A 15,424-nucleotide genomic window follows, 5' to 3' on the forward strand; every position below is an offset into this window, starting at 1 on the left:
CAGAAATACTAGGGAAACAAGGGACTTGTGAAAATGAGGAACTGAAAGAAATTAGTATTAATAAAGAGGTAGAACTCAAAAATTAACTGAATTGCAGGTTGATAAATCCCCTGGACCAGATGAGCTACATCCCAGAGTGTTGAAGGAGGTGGCTATAGAGATAGTGGTTGTATTGGTTATCTTTCAAAACTCTATAGATTCTGGAAAAGTTCCTGCAGACTAGAAAGTAGCAAATGTAACCCCACTATTTAAAAAAGGAGGGAGAGAGAAAACAGGAAACTGCAGACCACTTAGTTTGATTTCAGTAGTAGGGAAAATGTTAGAAGCTATTATAAAGGATGTGATAACTAGAAACTTAGAAAATAATGATATGATTGGGCAGAGTCAACATGGATTTATGAGAGGGAAATCATGTTTGACAAACCTGTTGGAGTTCTTTAAGGATGTTATTTGTAGCATAGATAAAGGAGAACCAGTGGATGTGGTGTATTTGGATTTTCAGAAGGCTTTTGATAAGGTCCCACACAGGAGGTTAGTAAACAAAATTAGAGCACATGGGATTGGGGTAAAATACTACTATGGTTAACAGACAGAAAGCAGAGAGTAGAAATAAACGGGTTATTCTCAGGATGACAAGCTGTTACCAGTTGGGTACCGCAAGGATCAGCTGTTCTCAATCTATATAAGTGATTTGGTTGTGGGGACCAAATGTCATATTTCCAAATTTGCTGAGGACACAAAACTATTAGTTGTGAGGCGGTTGCAAGGAGGCTTCAAGTGGATTTGGACAGGCTAAGTGAATGGGCAAGAACATGGCAAATGGAGTATAACGTGAATAAGTCTGAGGTGATCCACTTTGGTAGAAAAAAACAGAACAACAGAGTATTTCTTAAATGGTGGTAGGTTGTGAAGTGTTGCTGTCCAAAGGGATCTGGGCATCCTTGTTCACTAAAAGTTAGTATGCAGATGCAGCAAACAATTAGGAAGGTCAATGGTATGTTGGCCTTCATTGCAAGAGGTTTTGAGTACAGGAGTACGGATAGAAACATAGAAAATAGGAGCAGGAGTAGGCCCTTCGAGCCTGCTCCGCCATTCATTATGATCATGGCTGATCATCCAACTCAGTAACCTGTTCCCGCTTTCCCCCAATATCCTTTGATCCCTATAGAATTGCTCCAATTGTATAGAGCCTTGGTAAGATCGCACCTGGAGTATTGTGTACAGTTTTGGTCTCCTTATCTTAGGAAGGATATACTTGACATAGAGGGAGTGCAGCGGAGGTTCACCAGACTAATCCCTGGGACGGCGGGATTGTCTTATGAGGAGAGATTGCAGAGACTGGGCCTGTATTCTCTAGAGTTTCGAAGAATGAGAGGTGATCTCATTGAAACTTACAAAATTCTTTCAGGACCGTGTGGATGTAAATAAGATGCTTTCCCTGGCTGGTTAGTCTAGAACCAGGAGACATAGTCGCAAAATAAGGGGTAAGCCATTTAGGGATTTCTTCACTCAGAGGGTGGTGAATCTTTGGAATTCTCTACCCCAGAAGGCTGTGGAAGCTCAATCATTGAGCATGTTTAAGACAGAAATTGATAGGTATCTGGATACTAATGATATCAAGAGATACGGGGATAGCGTGGGAAAGTGGTTTTGAGGTAGATGATCAGCCATGATGTTTGAACGGGGGGGGGGGGGGGGGGGAGCAGGCTCGATGGGCTGAATGGCCTACTCCTGCTCCTATTTCCTATGTTCCCACAAGAAATGTCCTTGAGTTTCCAAATGGAACAGGATGTACACTCCACGGGACTGAGATGCCCCATGAGACTATTATTGACTTAATCAAAATAAACTGAAGATTTAAATAAAGACTTGTCAGCTGCTTCCTTTGTACTGATGCCACTTTATTTTATAGGGAGTTAACATCAATGTTTTACTGAATGCTTATTACCTATATATCCAATTTTAATTTACTGAAAAATTCAGAACCCTTTATTGTCACTATCCCTTGTTATTTCACTTTATCCCTAGATCTGATTAATTCAACACTGACTGTAATTATATAAGTTATCAAATTGGCTTTAGTTTTATGCCAATTAATAGATCGAGTCTTACTCTATAGTTGATTAATGTGGAGACCAGATCTGCACACAGTTCACTTGCTGTGGGGGGGGGGGTCTAACTAGTGTTTTGTACAGTTCCAGCATAATCCCTCTGCTTTTATCCTATGAACGAATTTTTAAAAAGCATATGAATGTCACTGGTTACGCCTGCATTTATTGCACATCCCTAATTGCCCTTGAGAAACAGAGTGGCTTGCTAGGCCATTTCAGAGGGCAGATAAAAGTGAACCACACTGCTGTGGATCTGGAGTCACACGTAGGCCACATATCATTATTATATTCTATGTTTCTATTAATCACCTGATAGATTTCCTTCCCTAAAAAGTTATAACATTAGTGAAAATCAGTTTTTACAACATTCGACAATGGTTTCATGGTCACCATTAGACTAGCTTTTTAATTTCCAGATTTATGAATTGAATTCAAATTTTACCATCTGCTGTGGTGGGATTCAAACCCATGTCCCCTGAGCATTAGTCTGGACCTCTGGATTACTATTCCAGTGACGTTACCACTTCCACTATTAAAGGAAAGTACCCCATACGCCTTCTTGACCACAGGGATCTACGGACATGCACTCCAAGGTCTCTCTATTCCTCTACACTTTCCAGGATCCGACCATTCACTGTGCATTCTCTTTCCTTACTTGCTCTCCCCAAATGCATTATCTCACACTTCTCTGGGTTAAATTCTATTTGCCAATTTACTGTCCATCTGATATCTTCCTGCAGTCTACAGTTTTCTTCCTCACTGGTCAACCACGCAACCAATTTTTGTATCATCTGCAACCTTCTTAATCATGGCCCTCTACAGAAGTCCAAATCATTGATATATACCAGGAAAAGCAAGCGGCCTAGCGTGGAGCCCTTAGGAAACCCAACTGGAAACTGGTTTCTGGTCATTATTCAGCCCTGGATGTGGTTAACAGCAGCAATAATAGCAGAATCCAGTTCCTGCAGTCACTTGTGAACTTGCTGGTGTCTTAGCAGATGATTTGAATTAGAAAATCCCTTCCCACACTGACAGCAGGTGAACGGCCTCTCGCCAGTGTGAACTCGCTGGTGTGCCGACAGATTACTTTTGCTTTTAAATCTCTTCTCACAGTCAGAACACTCAAAAGGTCTCTTATCAGTGTGGACAAGTTGATGTACAGTGAGGTGGGATGTCGTTGTGAATCCCTTCCCACACACTGAGCAGATGAATGGTCTCTCCCCTGTGTGAACTCGCTGGTGTATCAGAAGGTTGGATAATCGAGTGAATTCCTTACCACACTCAGTGCAGGTGAACGGTCTCTCCCCTGTGAGAACTTGCTGGTGTATCAGAAGGTTGGATAATCGAAAGAATCCCTTCCCACAGTCAGAGCAGGTGAACGGCCTCTCCCCAATGTGAGTACGTTGGTGTTGCAGCAGCTCATTTTTACTTTTAAATCTTTTCTCACAGTCAGAACATTCAAAAGGTCTCTTATCTGTGTGAACAAGTTGGTGTCTTAGGAGGTTGGACGACTGAGCGAATCCCTTTTCACACACGGAGCAGGTGAATGGCTTCTCCCCAGTGTGAACTCGCTGGTGTGTCAGCAGGTTGGATAGTTTACTGAATCCCTTCGTACAAATGGAGCAGGTGAACGGCCTCTCCCCAGTGTGAGTACGTTGGTGTTTCAGCAGCTCATTTTTACTTTTAAATCTCTTTTCACAGTCAGAACATTTAAAGGGTCTCTTATCTGTGTGAACAAGTTGGTGGTGAGTGAGGTGGGATGACCGAGCGAATCCCTTCCCACATGTGGAGCAGGTGAACGGCCTCTCCCCAGTGTGACTGCGTTGATGCATTTCCAGCCGAGACGGGTAATTGAATCCCTTTCCGCAGTCCCTACACTTCCATGGTTTCTCCATGGTGCGGGTGTCCTTGTGCCTCTGCAGGTTGGATGATCAGTTGAAGCCTCAGCCACACACAGAACACGTGTACAATTTCTCCCCGCTGTGAATAGTGGGGTGTTTTTCAGGATGTGTAACTGGTTAAAGCTCGTTCCACAGTCAGTGCACTGGAACACTCTCACTCGGGTGAGTCTCTCTCAGTGCTTTTCCAGTCACATTGATGTTTGAAATCTTTTCCCACAAACAAGTATTTCTCCTTCTATATTCAGTGACCACTGACATTCAGACACCGATGAACCGAGTGATCCTCTCAGATCTTGATGTGATGTTTCCTTTGAGTTTACCCGTCTGCAAATCCTCCCCTTATAAAAACCTGTGAAAGGAGTTTACAAAAGTCATCACTCTAAGTAGGAACATCAGAACAGCAGGAGGCCATTCAGCCCATTCTGGCATTCAATTAGATTATGGCTGATCTGAATCTTAACTCCATCTACCCGCCTTGGTTCTGGAGCCCTTAGTAATTTTGTCTAACAAAAATTTAATGAACACAGTATTGAAATTTTCAATTGACCCAGAGCCGCTCCAGCTTTTTTGGTGGGGAGAGTTCCAGATTTCCACGGCTTCCTGACATCACCACTGAACAGCCGAGCTCTAATTTTCTGGTTATGTCCCCTTGTTGTGAATTCCCTCCCCAGAGGAAATAGTTTCTCTACATCTGTCCCATCAATGCCTTTAATCATCTTAAACACCTCTATTAGATCACTCCATAATCTTCTGTATTCAGGAGAATATAACCCTAGTTAATGAAACCTGCCCTCATAATTTAAAAAAGTCATCACTGTAAGTACAGGATAGCAATTCAAAACAGACGGTTCGATTTTTTCTGGAACATTCTTTCCCCTTTCCCTCTCCTAAGCTTTAAATCACATAATCCCACACACTCTCCCTCCTTGCCACATCCTCACTGTTTGAAATCTAGATTCATCACAGGCTCCTATTTTCGTCCCTTTCTCTCCTGAAGGTGCTGTGTGATGGTGAGGTTCAGTCCCAGTCACTGCTTGCCCTCCAGCACCTTATCAAGGGTAATACTGAGCTTGTGAGCCTATACAGTGAGCGTCAGAATTCGACCTTGGGATTTTACAAAGTCGTAAAGCATCCCAAGGCACATGACAAGCGCATTGTGAGTCAAAGATTGACACAGAGCAAAAGAGTCTAATCTTTGTGTCAAGGCAATGGAAGGGACGGTCATTAGCAGTGGAGTGAAATAGGCACCAGGGGCCAGAATTGGAGGAATGCAGAGATCTTGGAGCAGTCAGACTGGAGGAGGTTACTGAGATAGGGAAGGCAAAGCCATGGAGCGATTTGAACAGGAGGAGGGAAATTTTAAAGACTGAAACCACCAGAATGTGATTCACTACAAATAAGAAGAATGTTATCTTCATGACTGCAAGTGCAGGGCATGTGAATTGTCCATCTGAATCAACAAGTTGATGCATAATGAGGGGGGAATCAATCTCTGTATTTTTTAACAAACAGCGACATGGGATGAAGGAAACCTTTAAACACCTGTTCCTCTTGACACTGAAGTGTCTGAAACTCAGAATAGGAAAACAAAATATTGACAAATGTTAAACTGTTTTGTTGACAAAAGAAATCTTGGTTTAAGTTGGTAAAGATAAATTGTTTAACAGGGGTTCATATTGACTCACCTGCCTGGCCAGCTCAGTTTCAAGTCCTCAAACTCCACGACTGGTTACAGAACACACTCCTCCCTTGGCTCTCTGGCCTCTGAGTTCTCTTCCTGTTGGTTTTGAAGGCAATCAATCGCTGCTAAGTTCAGGGGCTCAGAGGAAGAAAAAATTAGACCATTAATCTATGTTGGTAAATACAACTGCAGAAACCTGATTCAATTTGTACACTAAATCATTCATAAATCAAATCAAATGTTGCAAATGATATAATCATAGAAAATTTAAGCACAGAAAGAGGGCACTTGGCCCATCGTGTCTGTGCCGGCCGAAAAACAATCCACCAATTTTAATCCCACCTTCCTGCATTTGGTCCATAGCCCTGCAGATTACAGCACTTGAGGTGCATATCCAAACTCCCTTTAGAATTAGTTGAGGGTTTCTGCCTCAACTACCCTTTCAGGCAGCGAGTTTCAAACCCCCACCACCCTCTGGGTGAAAAAGTATTTCCTCCTTTCCGCTCTAATTTTTCTATCAATCACTTTAAATCTATGACCTCTCTGCTAAGTGGAATAGACCCTTCACCTCCACTCTATCCAGGCCCCCCAAAATTTTGTACATCTCAATCAGATCTCCCCTCAGCCTTCTCTGTTCCAAGGAGAACAACCCCAGCCTATCCAATCTTTCCTCATAGCTGCATTTTTCCAGTCCTGGCAACATCCTCGTAAATCTCCTCTGTATCATTGCTGGTGCAATTACATCCTTTCTGTAATGAGGTGACCAGAACTGCACACACCACTCAAGTTGTGGCCTAACCAATGAGTTATACGGTTCCAGCATAACCTCCCTGCTCTTGTATTCTATACCTCAGCTATTATCGAACTGTCCTGCTACCTTCAGGGATCTGTGGACATTCACTCTAAGGTCCCTCACTTTCTCTACACTTCTCAGTATTTTCCCATTAATCTTGAATTCCTTTGCCTTGTTTGACGTCCCCAAACAAAGCAAAGGAGTACACGATAATCTTGCACAACGCCGGTAGGTAATGGGAGTTAGTAATATCCACTTTTTTAGACCAATTGATTTTTCAATGATTATGGCCTTGAACTTGCCCTCCAGTCTGTTGAACACAAATGGCGGAATATCGTACCCAGAATGCTCCGCACGCCAGAATACGTCATAGCTCCATCACTGGGGCAGCAATGCGCAGGCGCGGTAACGCTCCGCCCCCGGAGTCCGTCGATCTGCGCGGAGCATGCGCTGTGTGGCTGCAGGGTGTTGACCGAGGTCGAGTTGGTCTAAGCGGCATCTACTCTCAGGACCCAAATCAGAGCCGCGGGACTCGGTAGACGTGCGGCAAGGGCCCCGGGGCAGGGAGAGAAACCATTAAGCCGATGGTGCAGCGCCTCCCCCAACCTACCCGCTGCTCCCCGGTTTCTTCTCCCGTTTCCACCGAGTCTGACTCGCAACAAAGGACAAGACGAAGGCCACCCACAATGCCCCGCGCCTGGCCTTGGGAAGCATGCGCACTCCCAGCGGACGGGGAAAGCGCTATGGGTAGACCGGTTTCTGGGTCACAGGGAATTGTGGGAGCAGCAGCCGCCATTGGTCAGCAGGCTGATGGAAAGCAAACAAACGTTGACTGTTACTCTGTCCACAGATACTGCTCGACTTATTTCCAGTTTTTTCTCTTTTTATTTTTGTTATCTTTTATGTTATTATCTTTGGAATCCTCTACCCAGTGATTTGTGGATGATCCATCGTTGAGCATATTTAATGCTGAAATAGATAGATTTATGCTAAACTGGAATGGAGATGGAGGAGTAGTAGTTTGTTCTAATCCCAAGTACTTCTGAGCTCAGTGGGGCCCAACGATTTCAAATGTTCGGCCTGTCAAGGGCAGTATATACAAGGGAACATTCGGTTTGTTAAAAAGGTACTGTCCGTTGTGTAAAAGAGTATTGTTTTAGGCATAAGTATTTATGTAGATACTTTAATCCATTTTACATATACAGATCTTTAAAAATAATTCTTGGGATGTGGGTTTTTAATGACAATCTGACAGCTTTCAGTCATTTTTTTTCGAGTGCCAGCCCCACAAATTTCCATTTCATTAAGGTCCATTTCACATTTGTGTTTCTGTTCTCTCTCACACACCCTCTTTCCTGCTTTAAATTCATTTTACAGGATATTTCATGGGGCAGATGGGAAACTCAAATTAAACAGCACATCAAGATCCAACAGAGTCACTCAATTCATCATGACATTAATATCATTGGCCTTTGAATATGCAAAAATAAATGTTTATTTAATCTGTCTGTGGAAAAAGATTAAAAACATCAGCGTGACTGGAAAAGCACTGAGGCGCACACAGCTGAGTGAGAGTGTTTCAGTGTATTGACTATGGAAACAACTTTAACCACTTTTACAGCCTGAAAAAATTGTACATTTTCATCTTGGAGAATCTGTACTTGTGTTAGAATCATAGAAAGTTTAAGGCACAGAAAGGGGCCACTTGGCCCATCGTATCTGTGCCAGCCGAAAAACGACCCACCTATTCTAATCCCACCTTCCAGCATTTGGTCTGTACCCCTGCAGCATACGGCACTTGAGGTGCATATTCAGACTCCTTTTGAATCAGTTGAGGGTTTCTGCCTCAACTACCCTTTCAGGCAGAGAATTCCAGACCATCACCACCCTCTGGGTTTATATTTATATAAAAAGTATTTTCTCATCTCTGCTCTAATTTTTCTACCAATCACTTTAAATCTATGCCCCCTCATCACTGATCTCTCTGCTCAGGTAAATAGGCCCTTCAACTCCACAGTTCCAGCATAACCTCCCTGCTCTTGTATTCAATACCTCGGCTAAGAAAGGAAAGGATTCCATATGCCTTCTTAACCACCTTATAGACATGTCCTGCTACCTTCAGGGATCTGTGGACATTCACTCCAAGGTTCCCCACTTCCTCTACACCTCTCAGTATTTTCCCATTAGTTCTGTATTCCTTTGCCTTGTTTGACCTCCCCAAATGCATCACTTAACACTTCCCCAAGTTGAATTACATTTGTCACTTTTCTGCCCATCTGACCACACCATCAATATCTTCTTGCAGCCTACAGCTATCCTCCTCACTATCTACCACATGGCCAATCTTTGTGTCATCCACAAACGTCTTGATCATGCCCCCAACATTTACGTCCAAATCGTTAAAATACACCACAAAAAGCAGGGGACCCAGTACTGAGCCCCGTGGAACGCCACTGGAAACAGCCCTCCAGTCGCTAAAACAGCCAGCAACAATTACCCTTTGTTTCCTGCCACTGAGCCAATTCTGTATCCACCTTGCTGCATTTCCCTGGATCCCATGGGATTTTTTTTTTTTTAAAACTAGTCTGCCATGTGGGACCTTGTCAAAGCCTTGCTAAAATCCATGTAGACCGCATCAACTGCGCTACCCTCATCAATCTTGTTACTTTTCAGAAAAACTTGATGAAGTTGGTCAAACAGGATTTTCCTCTAACAAATCTATGCTGACTCTCCTTGATTAACCTGTACCATTCTAAGTGACAGTTTATCCTGTCTCTCAGAATAGATGCTAATAAATTGCCCACTACTGAGGTTAGACTGACTGGCCTGTAATTATTTGGTCTATCCTTCGCTCCCTTTTTAAATAGAGGTACAATTCTTCAATCCTCTGGCACCATACCTTTATCCAGCAAGGACTGGAAAATGATGGTCAGACCCTCTCTGTTACTTCTTCTCTTGCTTCTTTTAACAGCCTAGGGTACATTTCATCTGGCCCTTGTGATTTATCAACTTTCAAGGATGCTAATCCCAGGTTGATAGGTAAATTGGCCATTAGCAATTGCCCCTAGTGTGGTAGGGAAATATAGGGACAGGTGGGGATGTGGTAGGAATATGGAATTAGTGTAGGATTAGTATAAATGGGTGGTTGATGGTCGGCACAGACTCGGTGGACCGAAGGGCCTGTTTCAGTGCTTTATCTCTAAACTAAACTAAACTAAACACGTCCTCCTTAACTACAATATTTGCATCGTCCCCCTCTTTTGTGAAGACACATCAAGGTATTCATTAAGAACCATACCAATATCTTCCGCTCCTACACATAGGTTGCCTTTTTGGACTTTTATGGGCCCTACTCTCTCCTTAGTTATCCTCTTACTCTTAATGTATTGATAAAACATCTTTGAGTTCACCTTGATTTTGATTGCCAATAGTCTTTCATGCCCTCTCTTTGCTTTCTTAATTTCCTTTTTGATTTCACCCCTCCACTTTCTATACTCCTCTCGGTTTTCTGCAGTATTGAATTCACGATGTCGGACATAAACTTTCCTTTTCTGCCTTATCTTACCCTGTAGGCTCCTTGACATCCATGAGGCTCTAGATTTGGCCGCCTCACCCTTTTTCTTTGTGGGAACATGTTTACCCTGAACCCCTTGAATCTCCCCTTTGAATGCCTCCCACTGTTCTGACACGGATTTACCTTCAAGTAGCTGTTTCCAGTCCACTTTCACTAAATCACTCCTCAGCTTAGCAAAATTGGCCTTGCCCTAATTGAGAACTGTAACTCCTGTTCTTGTCCTTTCCATAATTACATTAAAACTGACTAAATTATAATCACTACCGCCAAAATGCTCTCCCACTGCCACTCCTTCCACCTGCCCATCTTCATTCCTAAACCTAAGTCTAAAACTGCACCCTCTTGTTGGACTTGCTACATACTGGACACAAAGTTCTCCTGAATGCACCTCAAAAATTCTGCTCCCTCAATTCCTTTCACACTAAAACTATCCCAGTTAATATTGGGGTAATTAAAATGCCCTATTACTGCCCTATTGTTCTTATACTTCTGAGAGATTTTTTGCCTCCATATCTACTCTTCTATCTCCTACTGACTGTTTGGGGGTCTACAGTTCACTCCCAGCAGTGTGATTGCCCCTTTTTTGTTCCTTAGCTCAATCCATATGGCCTCATTTGATGAACCTTCCAACATATCATCCCTCCTCACAGCTGTAAAAGTTTCCTTGACATAAATTGCCACTGCCCCTCCTTTCTTATCCCCCTCCCTATCGTGTCTGAAAACCCTGTAACCAGGAACATTAAGCTGCCATTCCTGTCCCTCCTCAAGCCATGTTTCTGTAATAGCTGTGATATCACACTGCCGCGTGTCCATCTGTGCCCTCAGCGCATCTGCTTTATTTGCTATACTCTGTGCATTGAAATAAATAACCTTGAGCACTGCCAAACTCTTTCTTTTATTATCTTCTAACCTTTATTTCCTCTGTCTTCCAGATTCATCCATTAATTTTCCACCTTCCATTTTAATTTCTGATTTTGTCCCAGCTGAGTCTACCCTCACGTCCCCATCCCCCTGACAAACTAGTTTAAACCCTCCCCAACAACACTAGCAAAATGTCCCGCAAGGACTCTCAGTCCCGGCTCTGTATAAGTGCAACCCATCTGGTCTGTATAGCCCTCATCTCCCCCAGAGCCCGTCCCAGGAATCTGAAGCCCTCCTTCCTGCACTATCTTTTCAGCCACACATTCATCTGTCTTATCCTTATATTTTTATACTCACTTGTGTGAGACATTGGGAGTAATCCGGAGACTACTACTTTTGAGGCCCTGCTTGCTAATTTCTTACCTAGCTCCCTAAAGTCTGACTGCAAGACCCATCCTTCTTTCTACCTATGTCGTTGGTTCCGATGTGGACCACGACTGCTGGCTGTTCACCCTCCCCATTCAGGATGATCTGCAGCCATTCAGTGACATCCTTGACCCTGGCACCAGGGCGGCAACACAGCATCCTGGATTCACAGAAACTCCTGTTTGTTTCCCGACTATCGAATCACCTATCACTATGGCTCTTCCAGTCTTCCCTGTACCCCCCTGTACAGCTGAGCCACCGTGGTGCCATGTACTTGGCTCTGGCTGCACTCCCCAGGTGAAGCATCACTTTCCTCAGTGTTCAGAACTGAATACCTGTTGCAGAGTGAGTTGCACACAGGGGTCTCCTGCACTACCTGCCTAATTCTTTTTGGCTGTGGTCACCCATTCCCTCTCTCCCTGCATACTCTTAAGCTGTGGGGTGACCACATCTATAAACTTGCTATCCACTTAACTTTCATCCTCATAAATGCAGTGTCGCCAGCTGCCACTCAAGTTCCAAATCCCAGAACTCAAGCTGCTTTAATTAACAACACGTCCTGCACAAATGGTTCTCCAGGATACGAGAAGCATCCTGGAGCTCCCACCTAGCACAGGAGGTGCACTCTCAAGGTTGAAGCAACACTGCCATTCTTTTATTTATTAGTTGACCCTTTGCTACTGCTTAAAAAAAAACTTACCAATACTACAACAGCTTAGAATTATTAATAAAATCTTACTAGTACGGATAAATCCCACTAAAAATCAATACAGTTCACTAGTTAAAATAAACCTTTCTCAAAAAAACGCAGCTACTCACTTGTTCCTTATTATTAAGCTATTTACACACAGGAGCAGGAGTGTACTAACCCAACTATTCAGAGTTATTCCCTAACAACAGTTACTCACCAACAAATCACCTTGCAGCTTTCCTGTGACATCACCGCTCACGTTGTTTTCAAACTCCGGTGTGCCTGGACTCCTCTCCGCTGCTCTCCCGGAAGGTAAGTCCTCTCGGCCGTGATTCTCGGGCTGTATTTATCCGCAGTGTTCCTCCCACAGGTCCGCTCCTGTACGCTGCTCTCCTGGAAGATAAGTGTTCAGTGTTTGGAAAAGATTTCGGCTGATCATCCAACCTGGAGAAACACAAGGACAACTGAATCATGGAGAGACCATGGAAATGTGAGGACTGTGGGAAGAGATTCGATTACCCATCCAAACTGGAAACACATTGGTGCAGTCACACTAGGGAAAAGCCGTTCACCTGCTCCACGTGTGCGAAGGGATTCACTCTATTGTCCAACCTCCAAACACACCAGCAATTTCACACAGGGCACAGAGACCATTCACCTGCACTGAACGTGGCAAGGGTTTCACTACTTTATCTATCTTGGTGAAACACCAGCATATTCACTCAGATCAGAAACCTTTTAAATGTTCTGACTGTGAGAAGAGCTTTAAAAGCAGAAATGAACTGCTGACACACCAACACAGTCGCACTGGGGAGAGGCAGTTTACCTGCTCCGTGTGTGGGAATGGATTCTGAGACACCAGCAGGTTCACACAGGGGAGAGACCATTCAGCTGCTCAGCGTGTTGGAAGGGATTCATGAATTCATCTGAGCTTCTGAGACACCAGCCAGTTTACACTAGAGTGAGGCCCTTCACATGCTTCATGTGTGGCAAGGGATTCACTCGATCATTCACCCTGCTGAAACACCAGAGATTTCACATGTGACTGCATGGGTTGGATTCTGCTGTTTTTACTGCTGTTAATCACAGCCTGGACTGAATCATATTCATTCTGTCAGTTATTTGAACATACAAACAGAAGTAGCCCACTCAGTCCCTCAGGTCTGTTCCACCATTCACTGAGATTGTGGCTAATCTGTGACCTATACCCTAATTTGCACCATAACCCTAAACACCTTTCTCTTGACCTTGGGATCCAGGGAAGACGGAGGCTTCACAAACTCCGAGTGTGGCTTAGGCCCAATCTGAAAACCGTGATTATTCAGAAGAGAGAGGGGAATCAGTGAGTGTAGAACTTAACCCTACCAGAGGCAGCACCTTCAGCAGAGGAGAGAGGGGGGAATCAGTGAGTGTAGAAGTAAACCCAGCCACAGTCAACAGCTTAAGCAGAGGAGAGGGGGGGGGGGGGGGAACCAGTGGGTGGAGAGCTGAATCCAGCCAGTGTCAGCACCTTCAGGGGAGGAGAGGTACATTTTTGAGAAAGCTTTACTCTGTACCTGACCTATGAGGGTTTAATGGGACAGTGTAAAGGGAGCTTTACTTTGTATCTAACCTGTGCAGTACCTGCCCTAGGAGGGTTTAATAGTACAGTGTAAAAGGAGCTTTACTTTGTATCTAACCTGCGCAGTACCTGTCCTGGGAGTGTTTGATGGGGACAGTATAGAGGGAGCTTTACTCCATATCTAACACATGGTACAACTGATTAGAGACGGCCTAAAGCAGGCACTCAGTGCTCAGAATGCCTCATTCCCCATCTCTGACATCCATCAAATTGATGAGAACAACATTTAACCCAAAGATAAGAGAAGCCCATCATCAGTTTTATGGGTAACGGTAACATGGTTGTCATGTTCCTGGACTAGTAATCCAGAGGCCCGGGATAGTGCTCTGGAGAAGAGTTTAAATCCCACCAATGTGGTTGACTCTGAACTGCCCTTTGAAATAACCTAGCAAGTTGCAGGCAGCTCATCACCACCAGCTCAAGGGCAATTAGGGATGGGCAATAAAATTCTCGCCAGGCACAGATCCAGAGGGACTATGAGTGTCCCGAACATTTTTGCACAGTCTGCTTGATATTTCATCCCTGGGTCTGAGTCTTTTGGTGATGATTGAATTTGATGTCCTCTAGTTACTGACTCACTGACTAGTGGAAATAGTTTTTCCTCATTTACCTGATGAAGTTTTGAACTCCTCCCTCAGATCTCCAGTGACCCTTTGTTCTAATGAAAAGAGCCCCAGTTTCTCTAATCTCTCCTGATAACTAAAACCTCTCTTCCCTGGTATCATCTCAGTGAATCTCTTCTGCACCCTCTCCATGGCCTTGACATCCTTCCTGGTGTAAGATGTCCAAAACCTGACCCAGTATTCAAACTGCAGTCTAACCAATGATTTGTACAGGTTTACATGACCTCTGCCCTTTTGCACTCAACACCCCTAATTATAAAACCGAGTGCTTTTTAACCACTTTATCAACTTGTCTACCCTGTTTTAAAGATTTGTGTATCTGAACTGCTTGTAGGGTTTAGAGATATTAACATAACATGTTTAAAATACATTGACAGAAAATGTCTGATAGAATGTGTATTCTGGAAAAGAGAAGTTTAGTCTGAGTTAGAAACTCAAACAGCCTCCTCACTGCAGACAGGTCACCATGGCAACACTGATAAGACATTCCATTCCAAAGAATCGACTCATTGGAAACTAATCAGATCAGGGTTTGTCTGTTATTAACCACAACATAAACTTAAACCAGAGTGAGGAATAGATTAGATTATAATGTGTGATGTTTGTACCTATTATTGTGAAACTATAAGAAATAACAGAATTAACAGTGAGCAGGGTAGTTTAGAGATAATGAGAAAATTACTGAAGAAAAGTAACTGCTGGGAACCAGGGAATGTGTCCTTGTAAATCACAGATTAGAGAAATTCCAGCTGTCTTTTCCTCACTTCCTGCCAAAACCCAGCACAGAAGACAATGCAGATTCAAGTGCCAGAGCTGGGTATAACAGTGAGGTGATACTGCTGTAAGGGGGCAATCGGGACTGGAGACACTGGAGATCAAGCTCAGGGCACCCGAGGTTCCAACCAGCGGGCTGACCTTGTGTAAGTGACTGTGTACACGCAGACTTCTGTGTTTACTCTGATTGACAGATCAATATAAGATACGGTAGAGGACAGAGAATCTGCTCAGCTTATATTTCTTAATTTATTAAACTTGCTGACACTCGACTCTGAAATCAGATTTGAAAGTGGATTTTATAATTTATCAGATAATTAAAATCAGTGCTCAGTTAATCAATCAGATCTAGGGGATGAAGTTAAAAA

General features: G+C 43.6%; 1 protein-coding gene across 5 annotated transcripts in view; it reads right to left on the reverse strand.

The window, feature by feature from the left end:
* Positions 1-15,424, reverse strand: part of LOC137348943 (zinc finger protein 436-like) — a 36,843-nt gene that overhangs the window by 4,335 nt on the left and 17,084 nt on the right. For 2 of the 5 annotated variants that reach the window (XM_068014175.1, XM_068014174.1), the window contains exons 2-4: positions 12,256-12,482; positions 5,698-5,831; positions 1,723-4,361 (exon numbers count right to left, since the gene is read on the reverse strand). In XM_068014175.1, coding sequence (XP_067870276.1) covers positions 3,080-4,006 — 927 coding nt within the window. In that variant the 5' untranslated portion in view covers positions 4,007-4,361; positions 5,698-5,831; positions 12,256-12,482 and the 3' untranslated portion in view covers positions 1,723-3,079. Of the gene's footprint in view, positions 1-1,722; positions 4,362-5,697; positions 5,832-6,826; positions 7,157-12,255; positions 12,483-15,424 lie in introns of those variants that run through there. The other 3 variants (XM_068014177.1, XM_068014173.1, XM_068014176.1) reach the window with 3 other exon arrangements.

The sequence above is a fragment of the Heterodontus francisci genome, chromosome 34 (genome assembly GCF_036365525.1).
Source record: "Heterodontus francisci isolate sHetFra1 chromosome 34, sHetFra1.hap1, whole genome shotgun sequence".
NCBI classification, from domain to species: Eukaryota; Metazoa; Chordata; class Chondrichthyes; order Heterodontiformes; family Heterodontidae; genus Heterodontus; species Heterodontus francisci.